This window comes from Seriola aureovittata, chromosome 15 (genome assembly GCF_021018895.1).
Source record: "Seriola aureovittata isolate HTS-2021-v1 ecotype China chromosome 15, ASM2101889v1, whole genome shotgun sequence".
Lineage (NCBI taxonomy): Eukaryota > Metazoa > Chordata > Actinopteri > Carangiformes > Carangidae > Seriola > Seriola aureovittata.
The window spans coordinates 9,708,234-9,732,071 of NC_079378.1; the positions used below are offsets into that span (position 1 = coordinate 9,708,234).

The 23,838-nt window shown below is 39.0% G+C and overlaps 1 protein-coding gene across 1 annotated transcript; it reads left to right on the forward strand.

The window, feature by feature from the left end:
• The first annotated feature begins 166 nt into the window (after nt 1-166).
• LOC130182398 (leucine--tRNA ligase, cytoplasmic) lies at nt 167-23,805 on the forward strand. Its single transcript, XM_056397297.1, has 32 exons — nt 167-267; nt 623-744; nt 1,201-1,288; nt 1,428-1,508; nt 1,811-1,948; nt 2,415-2,576; nt 2,920-3,032; nt 3,312-3,375; nt 3,836-3,924; nt 4,096-4,321; nt 4,832-4,919; nt 5,854-5,930; nt 6,214-6,267; nt 6,411-6,551; nt 7,048-7,125; nt 7,248-7,333; nt 7,624-7,689; nt 7,840-7,922; nt 9,114-9,252; nt 9,788-10,000; nt 11,231-11,288; nt 11,711-11,774; nt 13,081-13,264; nt 14,468-14,558; nt 14,799-14,939; nt 16,142-16,282; nt 18,060-18,170; nt 18,456-18,566; nt 19,920-20,024; nt 20,999-21,094; nt 21,453-21,585; nt 22,570-23,805. Exons 1-32 carry the CDS (start codon nt 262-264, stop codon nt 22,773-22,775), a joined length of 3,555 nt encoding a protein of 1,184 aa, XP_056253272.1. The 5' UTR covers nt 167-261; the 3' UTR covers nt 22,776-23,805.
• The last annotated feature ends 33 nt before the right edge of the window (nt 23,806-23,838 follow it).

The following is a 23,838-nucleotide window of genomic DNA, read 5'->3' on the forward strand; positions in this document are numbered from 1 at the left end:
TAAACGGGCTTACAGTTGTGTATTAAAATTTTTATGGTTGACCAAAGCATCATTACACAAATAAAGGTTTTAATTTGTGTTATAATGAACGATACGACGCTTGTAAAGTTTTACGGACTACATTTCCCAGAAAACCATACGCGAGCGTGACAGTAGGTGTCGTCAGCCAGGCACCGGTGGCGTGGGTTTCCCTTGTCAAAGTGGAAACTGTTTCTGCTGTTTAAACTACAAAATAGTGGATAGCTGGTAATTTAGGTCAAAATGACGGTAAGTCAAATGCTGTAATAATCTGCAGTTTAGCGTGGTTAATGCGGATTTAGAGGCAGTGGATACGTTATATCACTATATTAAATTAATGTAGCTATTAGCTAAGTTAGCTAAAAAGCTAGTTGTCGAGACAGCTGCATTAGTAGACTTGGAAGAAATCTGACTCAGCTGGACCTGAGATTTTATTGTTAAAAACGTGTTTACCATTATTTTCTGTCATTTTCTGTTTTATTCTCGTGTATGAACAGTTCCCTTAAAATGTGTGGGGGGTTTTTTGTAATGGAATTTGTTTTGAGTTCACTTGCAGCTATCACTGTGCTGTCTTTTCTCTCATATTGCTCGTAATGTAATCCAGGAGCGGAAAGGAACAGCGAAGTTGGACTTTCTGAGGAAAATTGAGCTTGAAATCCAGGAGAAATGGGAGAAGGAGAAAGCATTTGAGCATGATGCCCCAACAACAATTGGGGAAAGCACAAAGTGAGTAGCTGCCTAATGTTGCTGTAATGAAGAAGAACCCTATGTTCTGTTTAGAGGAGTTTTACTCTGTTTCACACACTTGAACCATGAATAGTCCTGTATGCAGTTGTAAGACGACGAGTGAAAGTAATTTACTCTGGAATGCCAGTACAGTTTCTGCAGGTCTACTTCCTCTTACTGATCTCTCCCTGATGCAACGATAAAAAAGCTAATTATCTATATGTGATTTTGTAGTTATCTAATGTAGTTGTACATGTTGAAGGTGTTGAATGAACAAGCTGTTCAAGTGTGGGTAAAGCTCTGATGTTTAGTTGTGTGGTGCAGAGTGATTCTTTGTTGTTGGCCTATGTGTTATTTCCCATATCATGGCACCTTGCCTGGAAAAAAAGATGCCAGACATCAAATCCTTTTGGTCTTAAATACATATATGGATTGATAATTTATTTTTCTTTCTAGCAAAAACAAGTACTTTGTCACCTTCCCCTACCCATATATGAATGGTCGATTGCACCTTGGCCATACATTCAGCTTGTCAAAGTGTGAGGTAATTTTGCATACATACAGAGATGAACATTGAGAAATGAACTTTGTCTGTCTGCACCTATGACGGATACTTGAGGTGCAGATATTCAGCTTATAGTCACTGGTCTTTGAGTTGCTGCTGTTAAACTTTTTTCTTGCAGTTTGGCATTGGTTATCAGTCTCTGCGAGGCAAGAAGTGCCTCTTCCCCTTTGGGCTGCACTGCACAGGAATGCCAATCAAAGTGAGTGTTGGGTTTTTTTTCAGTCCCATAAGTGTTGATTGTGTAATTGAAATGACATAGAGGTATGATAACTGGTAATAAAACAACAACAATCTTCCCACTTTTCATTCAACAAACACAATATGCAGGTTGTCACCAACCGCCTTATTTTCTCAATGTGTCTGCACAGTGAATGGACACAAAATGTGCTTTTACTGATATTCTGATATTCTACTGCTAATAGTTAGCTGTCTTTAAGGGGACAGGGAACACCTGACTTTTTCCTCTTTCTGGTATTCATACATCCATATTGTATCTACCAGGCCTGTGCAGACAAGCTGAAGAGAGAGATGGAGCTCTATGGAAACCCTCCACAGTTTCCAGACGAGGAGGAAGAAGAGAAGGAGAAGCCAAAGACATCTGATGAAATCATCATCAAGGACAAAGCAAAGGGCAAGAAGGTCAGGATCTCAGGGACCAGATGGGTGTCATTTTCCACATTGGGAAGAAAAAACACTAATTTAGTGTATGGTTTGTCAATAACAACTAGAGCTTGCTTTTTTCTAAAAAGAAATTACTTTATTTTTTTTATTTTTTTTAAAGGTTAACAATTGGATACTAATCAAAAACGCAATCTATAGTTTAAACCATATGTAGTTCACCCATGTGTTTGTATATTTTAAGTAACAAAAAAAAAATCACGAGTAAACGGTTGATTGTCTTTTTTTCACTCCTAATTTGGGAACATGAAATTGGTGGAGATGATCTGTTCCTTAAAAAATCTGGGTATTTGATAAGACCAATTAACAGCATTAACTGGCTCTATATGAATTGTATGAGATTGACTAAACATTAGTATCTAACCTATTGGATAAGGGGCATTATTTTTTTTAACATGTCAGTAACTATTTCTTTTTCCTCTATTAGAGTAAAGCAATGGCCAAAGCTGGATCCTCCACTTTCCAGTGGGACATTATGAGGTCTTTGGGCCTAAATGACAAAGAGATTGTCAGCTTTGCCAATGCTGAACACTGGCTGGAATACTTCCCTCCTCTGGCTGTTAAAGACCTCAAACAGATGGGTGTAAAGGTGACTAAATATAATAATCTAACACAAGCAAACTACTGTCTCTTTCTGTTTTTGAATCTGCCTGTATCTGAGCCTTTTATACAGTAGAATACGCAAGTAAGTGTATGTTTAAATTCACATTATTTTAAGGAGTGAAATATGGTCAGCTATGGAGCTAAATTAAACATCTGTGTTAAGAGACACACACTAAATAATCCTAGTGACATGCACATAGTGCTGTTTTTTAGTTTTTTTTACCTAAGGTAGAATCACCAGGATTTATTGACCCTAAGAATAATAAGATCAAGAAATTCAATGGAAACCAATTGTGCCTAAATCCTGGTGTCATGTTATCACATCACAGGTGGACTGGAGGCGTTCATTCATCACCACAGATGTGAACCCCTTCTACGACTCCTTTGTCAGGTGGCAGTTTGTCACACTGAAGGAGAGAAAAAAGATCAAGTTTGGCAAAAGGTGAGATGGTTTCTAAAAAAAAATGTTTTGCTGGTGCTGTGGCGCTATCATTCTCTTGCTATAGGGAACACTGAAGTAGGAACATTTTATCTTTGTAGCTGTCACCATCTATTAAACTGTATGAGGTAACTGTACAAGTGTACTTTCGTTTCACTGGTTAAAAGCAAACTAGAAATTTTAAATAAAGACATTAGTAGATAATTGACCTTATAGCAGTTTAATTTGATTTTGCAGTATTCACTTTCTTGTATGATGTCACTGTCCTTGACTCCTCTGCAGGTATACCATCTACTCCCCCAAGGATGGGCAGCCATGCATGGACCATGACAGGCAGACAGGAGAGGTACACTCACCTGGCTCAATGAAATAGTATATTAGTTGTGGAAAAACAAAACTGCAACATGCTTATAATCAATGGTGTGTCCCATAACAAACATTCAAAGGAACTCTCACAATTTTGCCATAGTTTTAAGTTGCACTATGTAGTGGATCTATATTTGAAATTATACTGAAAATTGTACCGAAAATACACCACACTACCTCACATCTCGCTTTCCACACGCTGTAATCAATAGATATTTTATTTGATTTACTGTGTTTGCCTGTTCCAGCTGTTTAATGGGGATGAAGAAAATTCTGCATGTTGAATTTTGGAAACTTTTGATTTACCGATGTTTGCACAAAATCTTCATCAGGAAAAACTACGAAATCCTATAAACCTGTCTCTCAATTTGAGTTTGGGCTGATCTGAGAGCTGTTTTTAGTTCTTTTTCTTCCATCTAACGTTTTTCACTCACCTGCAGGGAGTTGGACCTCAGGAGTACACACTCATCAAGATGAAGATAATTGAGCCGTACACAGCAAAATTCAAATCTAAAGTCTTTTACAGCAGGTAACAAATTACAAACATCTAGCTCTTTACTGCCAATAACTCTTGACTGGAGAAGATTACTACTGCACAAGTTTAAATTGCGCTTAAGTGTGGTTCTGATATTAATAAACACAGTGCTACTAACTAGTGATTTAAGACAGAAGTAAAGTGTTGATGCTGTCCACCCCACAGCGGCATGAAAGGTAAAAACATCTTCCTGGTGGCTGCCACTCTGAGACCAGAGACCATGTTCGGTCAGACCAACTGCTGGGTGAGGCCCGACATGAAGTATGTCGCCTTTGAGACAACGAGTGGAGACATCTTCATCTGCACCAGCAGGTCTGCCAGGAACATGTCTTACCAGGGCTTCACCAAAGAGAATGGAGTGGTGCCAGTGATCATGGAAATACTTGGACAGGTACTAACTCTTTATCCAGTTCAAGCCAGTGGTATCAGGCAAACGCTGTTATCTGATATGATATAAAAAGAGTAAACCAGTTTTTCAAGTTGAGTGGGTACATTTTCATGGCTATGGCATGAACAAGCTGCAGAACTTCCTTTAAAGTGGTTATAGTTGATATTTTTTATAATAAGAATCTATCAAATGGCAATGTGAACATTATTCTCCAATGGGAAAGGGGTTGCTCATAGTGATGAACCTACTTGAAGTTTGAATCTGCAGCTTGATGTGTAAATAAGCAATGCTGTGCTCACATCTTGTTTCTGCTGCCTCCAAGTGGCCAAAATTTCAGTTATTGAAAAAATATGCAGGGATGTCTGTTGTACCTATTACTTCAAAACAGAAATAAGTCATCCAAAATTTCTAAGCAGGATCAGGTAGGCTGGATATATATATATATATATATATATATATATATATATAAGAATGCAACAAATCAGGCTCTCCATGATTTTTTCCTCTCTGTAGGATATCCTTGGAAGTGCCCTGAGTGCTCCTCTGACGTCCTATAAGGTTATCTACGCTCTGCCCATGCTCACCATCAAGGAGGACAAAGGTATGAGTCAACACATTGGGGAAAAATAGCATAGAGATGAATTCATCTAGAGAGGTTGTGTTGATAGGTTTGCTTTAAATGGTTCTGTAAAGCAGAATAACGTCACTTTGGTTAAAGTGCTATAGTTGTTGAAAGGATTCTTTGCCAGTGCGTTGCTCTCTTTTCTTAAGTGCCAACTTGAACTTAAGCTGAATACATTTGCTGGATAGCCCAACAAAAACTCTTGAAATGTGTCAATATGTTTATATCTTGCTTTCAAATAAAGATAATTTATTCTAGCTCTTGTTCCTTTAGGTAATACTTTATGCACTGAGCCTCATCCCTTATTCCCCCTTGTCTTATAATATTCTTGGTGGGGTGTATGGAAAAATACTCAGGAGTCTCAAAATAGCAGGCCAAGGTTAACACAGAATTTATGTGTTGTGCTGTGATGTCAGGGGATGGAACTAATGGCTGCTGTTTTGGCCTGAGGGAGAACATTTGTAAGCATATAAAATTGATATAATTGTGCGCAGAGTTCCTCTGTTTTCTGAGAAGTCAGTACTACCTATCTTTCTGGTCTGTTGTACTTGAGTGGTGCAGTTTCTCTGTTTGTATTCATGTGTCCTGTTGATGATTTTTTTGTAAATAGCCTTAATTGGAATTTCTTAAAGACTAAGTTGAAATGTCAGAATTTCATCAAGAATAAATCTCTCATGCACCAGTGTGTCTCGGTCGACATTTATCATTTTCCAGATCAGGTTTATTTGTTCTTGTCAGTTTGTGAGTTGCTTTAGTGCAGCTGCTCGACAGTTGTAGAAATATGGTGGCAATGGACATTTGATAGCTTTTAATTTGTATAATGTAAATTACAGCATTACTGAGAAACATAACGACCTGATTTGCATGAATAAATTTTATGTGTTGGCCTTTGCCTTGTCTGCATCTTCCTCAGGTACTGGAGTAGTTACCAGTGTTCCTTCTGACGCTCCTGATGACATCGCTGCTCTCAGGGACATCAAGAAAAAGCAGGTGAAGTTGCAGACCTGTAACTTAATTCTGACCATGCTGCCATCCAGGGAGGCTTTGTACCTCAAACAGAACCTAAATGAAACTTCTAATGGAATTTGGAAATTAATCTAATTAAATGTTTTAACAGATTGTGCTCTTAGAATAGTTTTTTGCTTAAATTCAGGTTGACTAAACCCCTTGTTCCTGAGCAGAAAATGTGTCCATTTAAAGATGCATGCATTATTTAAGCACAGACCTTTTAAATTTTATTAATGCCTCTGTTAATACTTGTGTTTCCTAAAAGGCTCTGCGAGAGAAGTATGGAATTGAGGACAAGATGGTGTTGCCTTTTGAGCCGGTAAGCTGATCTGCTAAAGTCAGTTTGATTTCATTCAGGTTCCCACTGAACATATCCGTTGTCATAAAGAAGACACAAATGTGAAAAGAAAATTCAGTCTTGAGTCGCTAAATGCATCCTTAATGTGTGTGTGCACATGTCAGGTCCCTATCATAGAGATCCCAGGCTACGGTAACCTGTCGGCTCCTCTGGTGTGTGATGAGCTGAAAATCCAGAGCCAGAATGACAAAGAGAAGCTGGCTGAGGCCAAGGAGAAAGTCTACCTGAAAGGATTTTATGAAGGGGTGAGTCGACTTTGTGGTTAATGAGCAAAAAAAAAAAAAAAAAAAAAAGGTACATAAGCCAGCAAAATACAGGCCCTCTGCAAACCCCCTGTGGATTCAACTCAAGGTTTGAAGCTCGTATGATTTATCTCCCAGACACAAACCAAGGGATTGTCACCTTAAGGCTAGACTAAATTATTCATTAGCTGGCTATTAGCTATGTTGCCCTCAGTTTGATTCTGTTTACTAGTGAAAATATGTGCTGTATCTGTATCTGTATGACATCCATCCGGACTTTCATTTTTCTGTCACAACATTATGACATTAGTCGTGTTCAAGCAGAGCACAATTCATATGTGTATACTGACTATGTGTCTTCACACTGAGCCGGTTATGATCATTTGTGACTGGAGAATAAACTGCAGAGGCACAGCCCACTTCTTGTTGACAGAGCTGCCAGAATTGTGAGAGGAATGCATCAGTGTAAATGATATGTTCCTGTGTGTTCCTGTCTTAGATCATGCTGGTTGATGGTTACAAGGGGCAGAAGGTCCAGGATGTCAAGAAGCCCATCCAGAAGATGATGGTGGAGAAGGTGATATATTATCTGTTTCTAATGCAGAAACAAGTAAAGTATATATAAAGTTTGATAAAGATGTGCAATTTGATTTTATATTAATCTTTTAATGATGTCGGCTCTGTGTTCACCTGTCACAGGGTGAGGCCATGCTGTACATGGAGCCAGAAAAACAGGTGATGTCGCGTTCAGCTGATGAGTGTGTTGTGGCTCTCTGTGACCAGTGGTAAGTAACACAGGGTTCTTATTATATCATGTGTTCATTAGTAATAGGAACAAATAATTTGACCTCAGTGGATATGAAGCTGCATGGCAGTGTTATAGAAAGTGTTATAGAAAGGACTTAGTTTGTTTTCTTGTGAGGCTGTATCTTTGTTAAATGGTTTCATGCTGGTTGCAAAAATTTTCATAAATGTTGAACAAAAAAAATTTTGGAATTTTTGGAAGAAAAGAGTCTGTATTTTCAAGTGTAGATTGATGGTCTGATGCCATTTGCCATTTAATGTGTTTTTCCAGGTATTTGGACTATGGGGATGCTGAGTGGAAGCAGCAGGCCAATGAAGCGCTCAAGTCTTTGGAAACGTAAGTCAGTGACCTCAGGGGGGACTGCAAAATTTTCTCCTTTTTGCAAATTGAATGACTTTGCAGACTGTAATTAATCTGAAAAGACAAATAAGTGCATCCACTTCCTGTGTTATTATGAAATATATGTGTAAATTTTGTCCTCTACAGATTTTGTGAAGAGACCAGGAGAAACTTTGAGGCAACTTTGGCCTGGCTGCAGGAGCATGCCTGCTCTCGTACCTACGGACTTGGTGAGTGTTTTGCTCTACTGCTATCAACTTTATGTCATTCAAAATCTTATTTCATGTATTAGGGCTAAATTAACCACCTTGCCAAAGATGAACAGGACCTAAAGGCTTCTTGAACAGGCGTATGACTGATGTTTATATGGTTATTTTAATGGTCTATAGATGGAGACAGAGGACTGATGATAGAAAGCACCCAGCAACAGTCTGCCTTTCTGCTCATACAGGAATAGATGTAGACTGAGAGCCAGTTGGCAATACAGTCCAGGCCAGTGCAGTACAGTCTAGGCCTGTTGTAAACTCCCACTGTAGAAATCTCCCCACACATTTTCAGAACATGAAGCACAAGCAGACCAGATGAACAGGCTGATATGCTGTTAAGAGATTTTATTGTAAGACGCAGGTTATGAAGATTCCTTTCATTTATGTCTGTCTTGTGAAGTTCATCTACCGAAAGCTTGAATGTAAAGATGCAAATGAAGTGTGTTTTGATCTGTGTGATCACAGAGAAGAGTTGTGTAGGTTGTTTGTTTTTTCTTTTTCCTTACAGAAAAATCTATGAGCCATAGATTTGTGCTCCAGTCACAAAGTATACAGGGTGTAACCTTAACACTTATTGGCTTTTAAAAAATAATTAAGAAATATTTTAACTTATTTATGTATTACCTGGACATTTTGTCATCACACTAAAGTAAAGAAAGTTACTTTTTATGCTTCTGATGTTAAATTCAAATGTGTGCTTGAGTACGTGCATTTATTGTTTTATGTTTTAGCGAAAATTCACATTTAATCTTGGTCAGACCTCATATTATAAAAATGAATTGCTGCTCAAGCAGAAAAAAAAGAAGTCGCTGTGTCTGTAAAAACAACAGGTCCTCCACTTGTAGTTCGGTTGAGTTTAGTTTATTTCACAATGAAGATTTACATCTCGGCTTGTTTGCCGAGGATTACTCAGTAAGTCCCAGGACTTACTCCATTGTTTTAGTGTTTTTCTTGGCACCAGCTTGTAACCAGCTTGACAAGGCGGCTAATGCAACAAAAGATTGTGTCAATACAGAGGAGACAACAATTGTTTTTCTTCATAATTTTGTGTCTCTTTCACTTTCTCTGTCATGATTATGCGTGTGTCTTTCTCTCGCTGGATTTTCTGAATGTGTGTGTGTGTCTGTATGTGTGCACATCTTCTGGTTACCATAGGAACGCGGCTGCCTTGGGATGAGCAGTGGCTGATTGAGTCTCTATCGGACTCTACCATCTACATGGCTTACTACACTGTAGCCCACCTTCTCCAGGGAGGTGTGCTCAATGGACAGGGAGCCTCACCACTGGGCATCAAGTATGGACAAACACACACGCACACACACATACACACACAGATACACACCGGAATAAACAATGATTAAAACCCTAGTGATGCACTCGCTCTTTTTGCCTTCTGCTGTCGTTCTCTTTCTACCTTCAAACATGATTCACCTGAGGGAGAAAAGACTTAGATTTAATAACTGAATTAAATCATTCCAAATGGCAGGTGCTGCCTTTCAGACATTTTTTAAAGTCAATTTGTTGCGCGGTATTCATCCATGAAATAAACAATAAAATAAATAAATATAACACGCACTGAATGACAAATGCTGCATTTCAGAAACTTTTTTTTTTTTTTTTTTTTAAATCAGTTCACAGTTCAGCATTCAGTTAAGCATCAAATCTCATCTTCAGCACTGAGATAAAATAGCAAAGAAAAATGAAACACTGTCATGCACTGCATGACACGAAAACACAGTCACAGACAAGCTTTCAATTACATCTTCTCACCTCCGTTCAGCCCAGTGCGTCCCTCATTCTAACCTTGAGCATTCTTTTCTCTCCCACAGGCCAGAGCAGATGACCAGAGAGGTGTGGGACTTCATCTTCTTTAAGACGTCTCCTTTCCCCAAGACGGACATCCCTAAAGAGCATCTACAGAAGCTGAGGAGGGAGTTTGAGTACTGGTACCCCGTCGACGTCCGTGTGTCTGGCAAAGACCTGGTTCCCAACCACCTGTCGTACTACTTGTACAACCATGTGGCTATGTGGCCCAAAGACAAGTGAGTTTGCCCACTCGACTGACCTGTACAAAGGACAGGAGCAAATAACTGAGGTGTATATTTTTAGCATGAAATATAATTAACAATAGTGGGGTGTTTGAAGATCTGAGGGAAGCATCTGTGAGGAATCAAGTGTAAGTGAATGTTTTTCTAGTATGACTTTTGATTTTATTTGCTTTGCTTTATTTACTGAATGTTAAATTTGTCATCCAAAAGTTATTCCTAAAGAAACAGTTTTTGGCAAATACAGTTTTTTACCATGACTTTACAAAAGAAGATTGATACCACTTTTACTACTGGGGGCAGCCAGTTAACTTAGCTTAGCAGAGAGACTCTAAACTGAGGGAAACCCACGTGTGTTTTTAATTGCATAATTGCATTGCAATAAGTCGGTATAAATGCTCATAAGTCAGTTAGCACCTTTCGAAACCGAGGTTACAAAGTGCTTTACAAAAGAATAAAAGGTTGAAAGAACAGAATGAAAGCAACACTACAACAGGAGACAAAGCACAGGGAGGCAGAAAAAAAGTTTCCATAATAACTCAGGCACCACAACACGGAAAAAAGATCTTTAGCTTTGACTTAAAACACCTAAGGGAGTCTGCTGCTCTGAATCTCAGGGGGAGACTGTTCCACAGCCTGGGAATCAGGGCAGCAAACACACAGTCCTCCTGTGTTTTCAGTCTTGAGCGAGGTACAACTAGTAACCCTTTCTCAGAGGACCAGGGGCCAAGCAAAGGTATAAGGCATTTTTATTGATATACTCTGGAGCAAGATAATTCTGTGCCTCATAGATGTGGAGGAGTATCTTGAATTGAATTCTGACTATAATCGTAAACTAGTGTAGGGACATCAGATTTGCGGTCATATGAAAATGATGTTTATCATGTTTACAATTTGATAATGATGTTCAGGTTTAGTTATTGTTTTACAAAATCCTGGTCTCCAAATTAATGATTCCAGTGAAGGTTTTATTTTACTCCTGGGAAGAGTTGTATAATGGAAAAATGGTGTTATTAACATATTGCCTAGCCCTAACATACACCCCGCTCTTATGTGGAAAAGTATTCGATTTGAAATTGATTTTAAAAAGTGAGCAGCATCCTTGATGATGATGATGATGATGATGATGATGATGATGATGATGATGATGATGATGATGATGATGATGGTGGTAGTGGCGGTGGTAGTGAAGACAACATTAATGAGAACATTCTGTCTCGTCTACAGCGGGAAGTGGCCACAAGCAGTGCGAGCCAATGGACATCTGCTCCTTAACTCTGAAAAGGTGTGTGAAATATTAATCTGAATATACAGTATGTTTTGTTATTGTAACAAAATGTATAAAATATATGTTTGTTATTAAGGCTATAATTCTAGGAGAAATGGTTTGGTTCCATCTGGGGTGGTATTTGCCTGGTTTGTTTTTTTTAAGTGATAACATTAACATTGTTATATTTTGCAACAAACCTATTTTGTTAAAAAAAACTACTCTTCTCATGTGCCAGTAATTAACTAGTGTTTGATGCTGTTAAAATTTTTAATTACTGTTTGTACCGTTGATTTGCACTTGTTTTGCTTTGTTGTAGATTTTAACAACAGACAGTTTGTGACTCAATGGTTTTATTCCTCTATGCTTTGTAATGAACATGTGTGGGTGGGCATACTTGAAAGACTCTGTCTGCTAACATCTGTTTTCCTATTCACCAGATGTCCAAATCAACTGGAAACTTCCTCACTCTCACCCAAGCCATTGACAAGTTCTCAGCAGATGGTACATTCATTTATCTTCATTTATCTCACTCCTACGTTGTCTTTCTTATCTCTTCATGTCTCTACCCGTCTCTCACGGTTTTCTGTTATCAATATCTCTGTAATGTTTTGTTGAAACATAAAGAAAAACACATCAGGTGTACAGTTTAGAACTGATAACAGTGTGTTTTCATAGTGCACGGGCCATTACATGTGATTATACAATATACATCTTTTATCCTTGGGTGAAGATAATTAGAAAAAGGCCCATCTTCATAAGATGGCTGAAGTGTTGATATTGGGTGCTATGAGCCATGAGTCTATATCAGATCTCTAATGCTGCACTGTAAGCAATGAGTTTCAGTATAGTACTTTATTATGTGTGCTTTAATCAAAGTGACCAGTAAAGCAGTGTACTGTCAATATGATTTCTCAACCAGAAGCAACTAATCAATGTCCACCAGCTTCATTGCAATAGGAATGTTCTAATCAGTCATGAATGATCGTGTATCGGCATGATCATCAATCCAGGCAGTCAGTAAATACGGTTGGTCTCTTCATAGGGAAACTAGTTCCAGAGGAAAGAAGTAAAGTAACAACTTTAAAATCAAATATTTATAGGTACATGAGAGGAAGACAAGACGTTCACTGAGGAGTTTAGAGACAAAGAATAAGACTTGATGTACAGTGGCAGAATTTGCTTCTGAAAATGTAACTTAAAACTTAGGTCTTATGTTTGGCATAATTAATATAGTAACCCATTTTGGAGAAAGTTTTTTTGTTTAGTTATTTGATCTTTTTTCATCTGTGCCGGGATGGTGCACACATTAACCCTGATATCCATCCCTCCTGCTTCATTTTTTATGTTCTGAAAGAGCTGAATAATGAATAGATGTGTCTGTTGTTTCTGTAGAACCTGCCCTACCATGGGAGAAAAGAACTTCATGGCCTGACAGCAGATATACTTTTTTAAGTTGACTTTCTGTCTAAGAGCTTGGAGTGATGTCTGCTGGGTATTTGAAGTTTTTCTCAGACTGTGGAGTATTCCACTAAGTCTGTGAACTTCACCTGGTTGTCAAAGTGTTTTGCAGAAGAGAAAAGAAAAGCTATGTTCAGTGTTTGTATGAATATCATAGGATCAAGGGACCCATATAGTTGAATATTTGAGCATATCCCAAATGCTTTGGAGAAATGGAGGCATTGGCCATGCAAGGTTTTTGCTCTGAAACCTTAACTCCAAATCAGCTTCATACATGTTAAATTGCACCTGTGCTGTTGTTCCCTGTACTTCCTGCTGTTTTAACACACCCCTTCATTTACTCTGTCAGGTATGCGTCTGGCTCTTGCCGATGCCGGCGATACAGTGGAAGACGCCAACTTTGTAGAAACCATGGCTGATGCAGGCATCCTGCGTCTCTACACCTGGGTGGAGTGGGTGAAGGAGATGATCGCCAACCAGAACAACCTGAGGACAGGACCTGCTGACACCTTCAACGACCGGGTCTTTGCCAGGTAGATGCAGGAATTCATTAAGAGCTGGTGTATGGATTGACAGGGGCCGAGACTTGCAGCTCACATAAATTATTTTAGTCAAATATTCTCATTAAGCAAAGACATATGCAGGGTTTTTTAAATAATTGAGATGGGCAACACAGAGCTGAATTTCATTCTTGATAACTCAACTTAACATCTTTGAACAACAGGGTCTTTGTCGATGGAAAGAATAAAATGAGAAACATGAATTAGCAGTTAAAGTGATAAAGAAAAATTGGGTTTGAAATAATTATATATTTCAGTTTAAAAGGTGTCAGAAAATAAGGTAAGAGTCTTGTGAGACCAAGACCAAGAAAAGGATTTATTTTTTAAAGGGCATCTATTATTATACTAATTTCCAGCTCTATTCTCTATATTTTTATTCTGAGCCTGCCGAGAGGCCTCATCCAAAGTGTAATTGATTGGAAATGGAAACTTCTTAAATGCATGTGTACATGTTGGAGCCTGAATGTGATCTAGAGTGTGAGAGTGGGCAGTTCAAACATCCACAATAACAAAGATTACAGCAGGACATCTGTGTTTGGTAGATATTATGCCCATTACCTGCTTATTGCTATAGTTGTGTGTGTGGGAAATGCACTAAAAAGGCGACCGAAGTTGAAACATCTGCTGACAGGAAATACCAAAGCTAATTTGCGAATTTGTGTTTGCAGTGTCTTCTCAACATGGCAACAGGCTAAAACTAACCAAACTCTTCCCGGCCTCAATCTCTATCTAGCTTTGTTTGAGGATGTGCCAAACTAGCCAGTAGGAGGGTGTTATATATTTTTTTATAATTACTTATAAATCAACTAATTGATAGGTGAAGTAATCCTTTCAGCCCCATCTATGCTGAGCAGCAATAGAAAACTGATACCATGTTTAGCATTGGTCAGATACATTGATTGACATAAAATGCTGCAAAGTGAGTCTGTCTCTTTTTATTGCAGAATGATTTTGTCAACTTAGGGGAATTTTTATAAGTAAACATAAGATGCACTGTAGTCAGTTGGCACTCACAAGGCAAGAAATGACACCAAGCAACTGCAAGTAAGCCAGTCCTCCAGCGTTCAGATTCCCTTGGAAGATCCTGGCCTTTTTGAGTCTGTGCTTTACAATGCTGAAATGTGAATGGTAAACTGACTTTGCAGACTGATTGAAAGGGTTTTGTGTCCTGTCTAGTGAGATGAATGCAGGCATCTTAAAGACAGAGCAGCACTACGACAGGATGATGTACAAGGAGGCTCTAAAGAGTGGATTCTTCGAGTTCCAGGTAAATAAAAAAAAAAAATATAGAAAAATCCTCTCCAGTGCTCTCTTGAACATCCTTATATCTTAAAGACAAGCATTTTTTTCATCCTTATGTCAAGGACAAATGAAATAGTTGGAGCATAACATGACTCAAGAAATAACTGAATTGAATATAGGATATGGGATAATGTAGGAATCACATAATAATCAGTGATGATGATGACCTTTTAACCTTGTTAACTGTTTTTATCTGTGTTTGCAGGCAGCCAAAGATAAGTACCGTGAGCTGGCTATCGAGGGCATGCACAGAGACCTTGTCTTCCAGTTCATAGAGAGACAAACGCTGCTGCTGGCCCCTATCTGCCCGCACCTTTGTGAATACACATGGGGTCTGCTGGGCAAGGTAAGAAACACACTGTTGATTTCAATCAATTTCAGGTTTTCAGGTTCAAATCTGACTTTCATCCTCTCCTCACTTTTGTCTTTCGAGTTTATCTCCCTTGTATACTTTGAGTTAAAACAGAAATACAGTCAAAAGAGACATTTAAACTCCCTCTGTTCATTTACATTTTGTGATTACACCTGGGATCAACAAGGTAAGGAACATACAGGCTTCATGAAACCCTGCCGTGCCGCTGATCCCACTGCTATTTATCTGTGTGAAATGGCTACTAACACACACATACTCCCTCGGTTGGTGTACATGTCCACCAGGAGCCTGTCTTCACACCATGGGCCTCTTTCTTTCATCACTATGAAAGGAATGCACACACTCCCCACAGCACAGAGAGCCAAGAATAATTTTAACACTCAAATTTATGAATATGAAAGAGTTCTGCTACACAGTGGATGGGTTTTTCAGTTGTCGCTTAGCAACAACAAAAGCCCCACAACCAGTCTTTTCTCCAATCATGTGTTCAGCACCGCTAGCTAAAGAGCTAAGAGGCACTCGTTGGGCACAGAGGTAGACACAACAGTGTGTGATTCGTACACGTGCCCATGGTGTGTGCCTGGTTTTGTTATTAAGTTGCTGTGACCACTGGCTGTGTAGTTTAATGGGATTTAAAACCTCCAGTGGGCCTCAAACAAGGGTCCCCATGGGTCCTTAAAATGCTTTTTAAAATTGGTGTATTTGAAGGGGAAAGAATCAAGGCCTTGAAAGTTTTTGAAAATAGACAGAATTAATTAGTATATTTTGTGCAGAAATATAAATTGAAGTTAACTTGATTTTTTTATTTTTTATTAGTAATTTGGTAAATGGGATACACGCTGCTGTCTGCGTGTGTCTCCTGCCATCTCTCGGTGTCCACAACATCCAAGCCTCTCTCTCTCTCTTTAATTGGTGTCTGTGAGCTTCTGTATAGCCTGCTAGTTCTCATTATAAAAATGTCATCGCTGTACCAGTAATTAACCTTGATATGTGTCTCAAAGTATGTCGCTTTGGGTCCTTGAATTTGAGGGAACTGGGCCTGGAAAGTCCTTGAAACGTCTTCCAATTTGGTGTTTAAAAAAGTGTGGAAACCTTGTCAGATTTTTGTGGGGTTTTTTGCACTAACAACAGTCTTTGCTCATCAATCATTCCTTTCCTTTCTCTCTCCCTGATAGACCGGTTCTCTGATGAAGGCATCGTGGCCTGTGGCGGGTCCAGTTGACGAGATTCTGATCCGTTCTTCTCAGTACTTGATGGAGACCGCACACGACCTCCGACTGCGATTCAAAGCTTACATGCTTCCCCCAAAGAACAAGGTAAAATATGTGTCTGTGTTGTTTCACATGCTTCACTGCCATCCTACTTTACTGCAGTAATGGCTTTTTTTAAGTAACTATGAAAATGAATATTGATTTCAGAAGTGATTGCGCTCTTTTTAATGGTTTTTATGAAATCCAACACAAGTCTGGAAGTGTTCATTAAGTGTGGTAATTAAATCGGAGGCAGCAATGTATTAGAGTCTTCTTTCCCTCAGGTATTTTTTAACAGTTCCATGGATGTTTCATGGGGAACACAATGAGGCAGATATTTTTTTTTTTTTTTTTTTTTTTTTTTTAAAAGAGCAAAATAAGAATCTTGAAAATATAAGTAAGCAAAAGCCAAAAGTAGAGTTGGAGTTCAAAGGCATTTTGTCATATCTGAATCCAGTAAACAATCTGCTAATCAAATCTGAATCCTTTCAAATCACTTATTGAATCTATTAAGACTTATAAATAATCAGACTAACTGAAACGCAAACTTTGTTGAATAACATTTGCTGTTTAGATGATTACCTGAATTTTTTGTATGTATTCTTTTGCTAATAATAAAGGGAGGGGATGAATTTGTACAACTCTGAGCTCAACAAATCTGTAGTGTGTATTTGACCAAATATAAAATAGTTACCTACTTACGGAGGGACATGACTTGCCTTTTTAAAACTTAACTTTTATAAAAATGATGTTTAAAATTTGAAAATTTTGCTTAAAATTCAAAATTTGATCAACTTACATTCTCTCACCCCGTGTTAAGCATGCTTATAAAAAGGGTAGCAGTGCACACCTCCTAGTCCAGCATGCAGCAGTTGTAGATTATTGACGTTATCACCTTCTGTCTCTGCCACGGCGTCCTGTATCCTTCTAGAAACACTGTAAGACTGTGAAGTCACAGCAGGAAAGCCTGTGAATTGTTTGTTAACAGTTGGGCAATTCAAAAAGTATTGACAAGATTTAAGACAGCCGATACTTCATGCTGTTATCGATTTCCTGCAAATGTTTTGGTCCCATGGAAGCAAGATAGAGGGATGATGGGAAAAGAGGAGAGCAGGAAAGATGGAAGAGGCTGATTTTTATTATTAATCATTTTCAAACATGTATGGTAAGGAGACAGATACATTTTGTTGGAAAATTAACAAGTTACTAATTCCAATCTCCCCCTAGCTGGAGCCACCAGATGTCTTGATTTTGATTTTATGAATGTGCTAATGACTATATATATATATTTATTTTTTAAATAATTAGCAAAAAAATGTCAAGTTGATTGTTTAATTTTTCAGAGGTAATATCAAGTTCTTTATGCAACCTGTGGACTTGCAACTTCCTTCAGTTCAAGTTATAACGCCAAAATTGGAGTCTGCTGCATTTATGCAGTAAAGTCTGTATAACTGGCTGCTGTAAAGGCGGAATGTTTTCTCTTTGCATAATAAACCTCTTTCTTTAATTTTCATAATGTTTAATTTATATACTTTCATATCAAGACTCATTAATGGAAACACATACAGGCACGCATACAGTTCAGGCCTGGAGTCGACTTGACAGCTGTCACGTGAAATAAGTTCACAGATGCCTATCTTCATCACAGAAGATCATACACACGCACACGCAAATAGCTTATCCAAACACACAGTTTGCTTCCCATCGCAACCGCCCACACCCACAATATATGCTTTCACTGTACTGAATAAAAGCCAAACCATCAAAGTCTTGTTTACCTGACTATAGGGATGAATTAGATGAATCTGAAAATGTTCCATTTTATATCGTTTTCCTCCAACAGAAAGGTGACTCAAAGCCCCCAGCCAAGCCCTCCCACTGCACCATCTACGTAGCCAAGAGCTACCCTCCGTGGCAGCACAGTGCCTTATCCCTGCTCGGCAAGCACTACAAGGTAAGAAATAAACACACAAGCTCCCATTAATACAAAGCATGAGTACGTTTTTACATATTTTATACACAAAAGTACAGAGGTCAACAGAGTAGTGATGCATGGAAATACCTCTATTTCCACCCATCCACCCATATTTTCAGAATAATGTCTTAATGATCCTGTACGTTATGATGTCTTTTCTATCAGTTACCCAGTTCATGACTCTGTCTCTGCCTCTGTTCCTGTTTGTCTGTGCATCTTTCCTTTCTTTGTTTTTTTTTTTTGTTTTTTTTGGTGTCTCTCCAGAACAACAACGGGGCCCTTCCAGACAACAAAGTGATAGCAAGCGAGTTGGGGGCCCTGCCTGAACTGAAGAAATACATGAAGCGAGTCATGCCTTTTGTAGCCATGATCAAGGTACGTTTGGAGGAGGTGGGGGTGACATTATGGTAGTGTTTGTGCATCCTGTCCCATCTCCACAACACTCTGCCGCATTGATTATTATAATGCCCAACCTGAGCATTATAAAAAAATTTAATTCATTATTTATCCATCATAGTTTTTTGTGTTCAAGTGTTGTTTGTTTACCTCTGAAGAAGTTGTTTACTCATTATGTCCTTAAGGTGGCTTATCTTTTGTGTTTGCACACAGCTGATTGGTCTAAAGTCTGCCCTAGTAATTCTGTTGAAATGTTGGAGTCGGTATTTTCAAAGGCAGTCTTGTTTTTGTTTTTGCTTTGTTTTTTTTATTCTTCTTCGTGTCAAACAACGGCAAAACTGTATCCAATATGATAAAACAGTCTGAACAACAGCATTACATTGAAATTCCAAAGAATTTGCAGGAATACTAAGTCTGCAGAGTTTATTGATTGAAAGAGTACAAAACACACTTTTGACAGGCTGTCTCAGTCTGTACCTATGTTTGTTTGGAACATTCATAAAATTTTAAAACAGGTGTTTTTTTCCTTCTTCTCTTGCAGCAACAACTTGCCAGGCCGTGTATATGTCTTTCTTAATTCTTATTCCAACCTTTCACAATTTAGCTGCTTTGCATTCAGATTATATTGAACTCATGTCACATTTTAAACTGCGTCACTGCTAGTTAAGTTGTTTGTTTGATCTAAAAGCAGCATTCACTAAATACATCTTGGCATTACATGATGGGTAAAATGACAAAAAAAACAAAAACAATAAAGTCTCTCTGCGGTTAACTGTAAGTATATATACACTTAACGTCTAGTCACTAATAAGTGATCAAGGGGACGATGCTTATTAAAATTTTAGATGTCTCATCTCCCAGGTGCTCAGGGCTTTGTTCAGGTGTTGCTGTTTTCACTGCAGTGATCAAACAGAATAAAACTAATAAATAGTCATGATGAGCTTTGTGTTCGTCCATGATTTGTCTCTCAAGCTGGTCTTTCAGCTTTCAAGTTGTTTTCTCTCCCAGCTCTCCTTGTTTGATGGTTTATTTTGGCATCTTTTGTTCAGAAAGCTTTTTTTTCTTAATAATCTCATGGCGACGACATCAGCATAACAATGAACATCCTGCGTAATGCTGAATCCTAAACTAAAACCTGATTTCTTCAGTAGATGGATGAAATATCTGGTTTCCTCTTAGTCTACTAAATGCTAATGTATTAGAAAACTTAGCTAATTAAAACCGATGGGTTAACATCTTGATCATTGCTCAGATGAGTTCAGATTATTTACTATCATGCAAGTCTGTGTCTCTGAGATTCTGACTGTTTGGGTTCTGCTTTGTGTTTTGCAGGAGAATCTGGAGAAGAACGGGCCCAGGGTTTTGGATCTGGAGCTGGAGTTTGATGAGAGGACAGTTCTGATGGAGAACTTGGTCTACTTAACCAATTCTCTGGAGGTGTGTTCTGTGATCCACCGGTCTTCAGATTAGGCATGGCATTCACTCAAAAAGGGTCTGTTCCAACCAAAAACACACCTGAGAGGTCTACATGTCCTGAGCCCAGAGCTGACGAAAGGTGGTAGTGTAATATTAAAACTTCAGTGCAGAGAAGTTTCAAGACGTTTCCTTGATTATCTTCTGTTTGTCTTTTCGTAACTGACAAGCTGTAACATACAGTTACAGCATTGTGGTTTCCTCAAAAATACCTCAGCTGAGTTTCAGTACTTCTGCAAAGAATTCAGTTGAGACAATCTTGAGCTCAGCTGTCAGTCAGGAAAGCCCTTAATACTTGAGTCTGCACAGAAGCTTAGCCACAAGTCACAAACTAAAACCCTCAGATATGTTTGTCAAACCAAGAAAAATTGTACACAATTAACGTCAAATACCCTGCATCCCATTCCCATGTGTCTGATTGACCATAGCTAAAGATGAATGCCTACACAAAAGACATGGCACAGAAATATACTTTATCATGTAGGACTGTAAAAGATATTAACTACCTCACAAACCAACACTGAGAATGGGATTCGTCTAAAGTGAGACTCCATTGAATCTGTCTTTTGAGAGACAAAGTGCCTGTTAATATGATTAGTCAGCAGAGAAGTGGTCTCTGTCGAATTCAAACCAGCCTTGGCTGAAGGAGTGTATTTTCAATAGAATGTGGCAGAGTGGTTTTCTTGTTATTCTGTGCACCTCTCACACTGAAATACCATCCCTGACTGGGAATATGTTTCTGATTGGTATAAAGCCAGATGTTAAGGCTCTGATCACTGCAGGAGCCTGGTTAATAACACCAGCATTTGCCAGTGTACATACCCAACACACCTGTGTATACAGTATCTGGTAGACCGGGCTGATCAGCTGATTATTGTTTGGTTTTTTTTGTGTGTGTGTTTTCCATCCCCCTCCATCACATTGTTTCTCCTCTACAGTTGGAGCAGATAGATGTCTTGTTTGCATCTGAGGCTGATGACAAAGTGAAGGAGGACTGTTGCCCAGGGAAACCGTTCAGTGTTTTCAGATCAGAGGTAAACGCTTGTGTGTGTGTGTGTGTGTGTGTGTGTGTGTGTGTGTGTGTGTGTGTGTGTGTGTGTGTGTGTGTGTGTGTGTGTGTGTGTGTGTGTGTGTGTGTGTGTGTGTGTGTGTGTGTGTGTTGGAGGAGAACTTCTTTTTCAGTCACCCATTTGTCAGCTTTTAAGATCTAATTTTGCTGTTTGCATATTTCCTTTGTGTGTGTGTGAATGTGTTGGTCTCCGTAGGTGTTTGTTCGACTGTGATCCTTTCAGCAGCAGTATTTGTGTCCCTGATCAACAAAATGGTTGTTGCACACTTCAAATCAACACATAAATTGTGTTTGTGCATTCGTTTCCTCCTTTGTCTACCCAGCCTGGAGTGTGTGTGTCTCTGCTCAACCCTCAGCCATGCAACGGCATGTTTTCTACAAAGGTTGACATCCGGCAGGGGGACAGCAGGGACAGCATCATCCGTAGACTAGCCAAGGTCAACAGACTCATCAAAGGTTAGCAGAAATTCATTAACTATGGTTAGGAACCAAAACTGGGATTGTTAATATACAAAAAATGAATATTATAATCAAAGAGGATGAAAATAATTACTTGCTTTAGGTGAAAATGTGTCTGAACAGTTGGATCAACGTTTTTAAGCGTTAAGCTAATTAGTGGAAAAAGGTACAACACCTGCCTCAGTGGCTCAGCTGACTAAGACACACATTATGTAACTGATATCCAACAGCTGAATCTGTCCATGTCATCCCTCCCATGCTTTTACATTCTTTCCCATCTGCCATCATGGTGCATAGGGTCTGGGTAAGGGAGTGGCTCCAAGCTATGACCAGAAAAACACCTACTGCTATCACATTAACAGTTGTGCTTTTCTGTGCTGTTGATATAATATCTGCCCACATGCAGTAAAGTTTTTACTGATTAGTCAGCTCACAAAAAGTGGTTGGCATCATATTAGAGCTGGGAAGAACCAAGCTGTGTGTTTTATGTGGGGACAATTTGCACCCATTCTGTATATAGGGATAACCAGCACCACCACCCTTCATGAGCGACTTCAGATAACACTCCAGTCAGATTATAATACCATCAGGCATTCTGCCCTCTCAGAGGATTTGCTTTCCATTACTCCACATTGTCTTTCATCTTTTGTTTTAGTTTTGTATTTTTTAACATGCTGCAGATTTTAAAAAAGCAGAATAATGTTCAAGTGCATTAGTTTAGGTAAAAGCAGCTCAATATATGACCCAGTTTGCTTTGTAGTCTATATCCCTGTCACCCCTCTCCTCCGTCCTCTGTGCTCTGGTTTCTCAGTGTGCTTCATCACTTTACCTCCTCCACCTCTTCCTTTCCTTCTCTCCTCTGTTTTCCCTTCCATTCTTTCTTCCTGCCGGATCCCTCTGCTGAGTCTCACCTCTGCCAATGACTGTCTCACCTCACCTCGCCTCTAATTCCTCTGACTCTGCCTACTTCCCTTCCCTTAGACCTGTCCAGAGTGAAGCTGATGAGGTATGAGGACCCCATGCTGGGGCCTCGCCGGGTGCCCGTCCTGGGACAGGAGGAACAGGGCAAACTGCCCATCTCCAACAAATCTGTGTTCAACATCAATCTGGAGGAGAAGAGAGTCACTCTGGCTGACAACGGTCTCACTGTGGACATCGGAGACACTCTGGTTTATCTGGTTCATTAGAGTAACATTCACTCTGTCTGTCTGTCTCTCTCTCTCTCTCTCTCTCTATCACACACACACACACACACACAGACACACAGAGAGGCACACGGGGGCACATTCAGCAATGAATCACTTGTGACAGGTTCAAATGCATCATGAAATATTATAATAAAAATGGGCATTTTGACTCAAAGCCATAGAACACTGACTCAGAAGTGCATGGTAATAATTAATGTTTCCGTATTTGCACCATTAGCTACAGCATGTGGTGTTTTGATTTGAAAAATATTCTCCCTCTCGCTGTCACTGAATTTTCCCTCTTCATCTTGTCACTGCTGAATGTGACCTCAGGGAATTTCTGTATCTCATGGGACCTGAAAGATTTGCCTTTTCTTTTTTTTTTTTTTAAAACAGCTCATACAGTTGAGGTACATTCAGATCTGGGGTTGGTCTGGACAAAACAGAGATGGTTCAGGGTTGTTATAACCCTATCCCACTGATAAAATTCTGAGACTGTTGGGTCCTTGATACTTAAATTAGGTTCTTTAATGGTGAGAAGAAACCTACAATTTTGAAGAAAAAAAAAAGTTCCCTTAACGCTTTGGTATCGGAGTATAACACCAGGATTTATATTCCGTTTCGTCTTTTCATTGTCTGTCAGGTTAAAATTGAACCTCATCAGTTCAGTCCTGTTTGATATGACGCAGAATAAATACATTAACTATTTGTATTATAAAGCTTTTGAATATTGTTTTTTTTCTGAAAGGGAATGAACAAACATCTACCACTGTGTCCTATTTTGTCGCTGACCAACCACTTATTTTATGTTATTACGTAAAATGAGGTTGCTACTGCATCTGCCCCAATGCCCCTTGTTTTCATATAGATGGTGATGCGTCTGCTGTGTTGTTTTATACATCGAAGGTGAGGCATATCGTTCATTCGTGTTTTGTCAGCCCGTCAGACCGGTTTCCTATTTTCTAGCTGTGGATGGCACATGTCTGACTCGTGCTTTTCCAGAGACATAATAAATCTGATAAAATATTCAGCCTCTGTTGTTTTCTCTCCCTCTCTGTGCTGC

Bases quoted from the DNA above. Each gene is read 5' to 3' on its own strand.
- LOC130182398 (XM_056397297.1), top strand. The intron at 3,033-3,311 runs GTGAGATGGTTT...ACTCCTCTGCAG, and splicing joins AAGATCAAGTTTGGCAAAAG to GTATACCATCTACTCCCCCA. The intron at 7,923-9,113 runs GTGAGTGTTTTG...TGGTTACCATAG, and splicing joins CTCTCGTACCTACGGACTTG to GAACGCGGCTGCCTTGGGAT.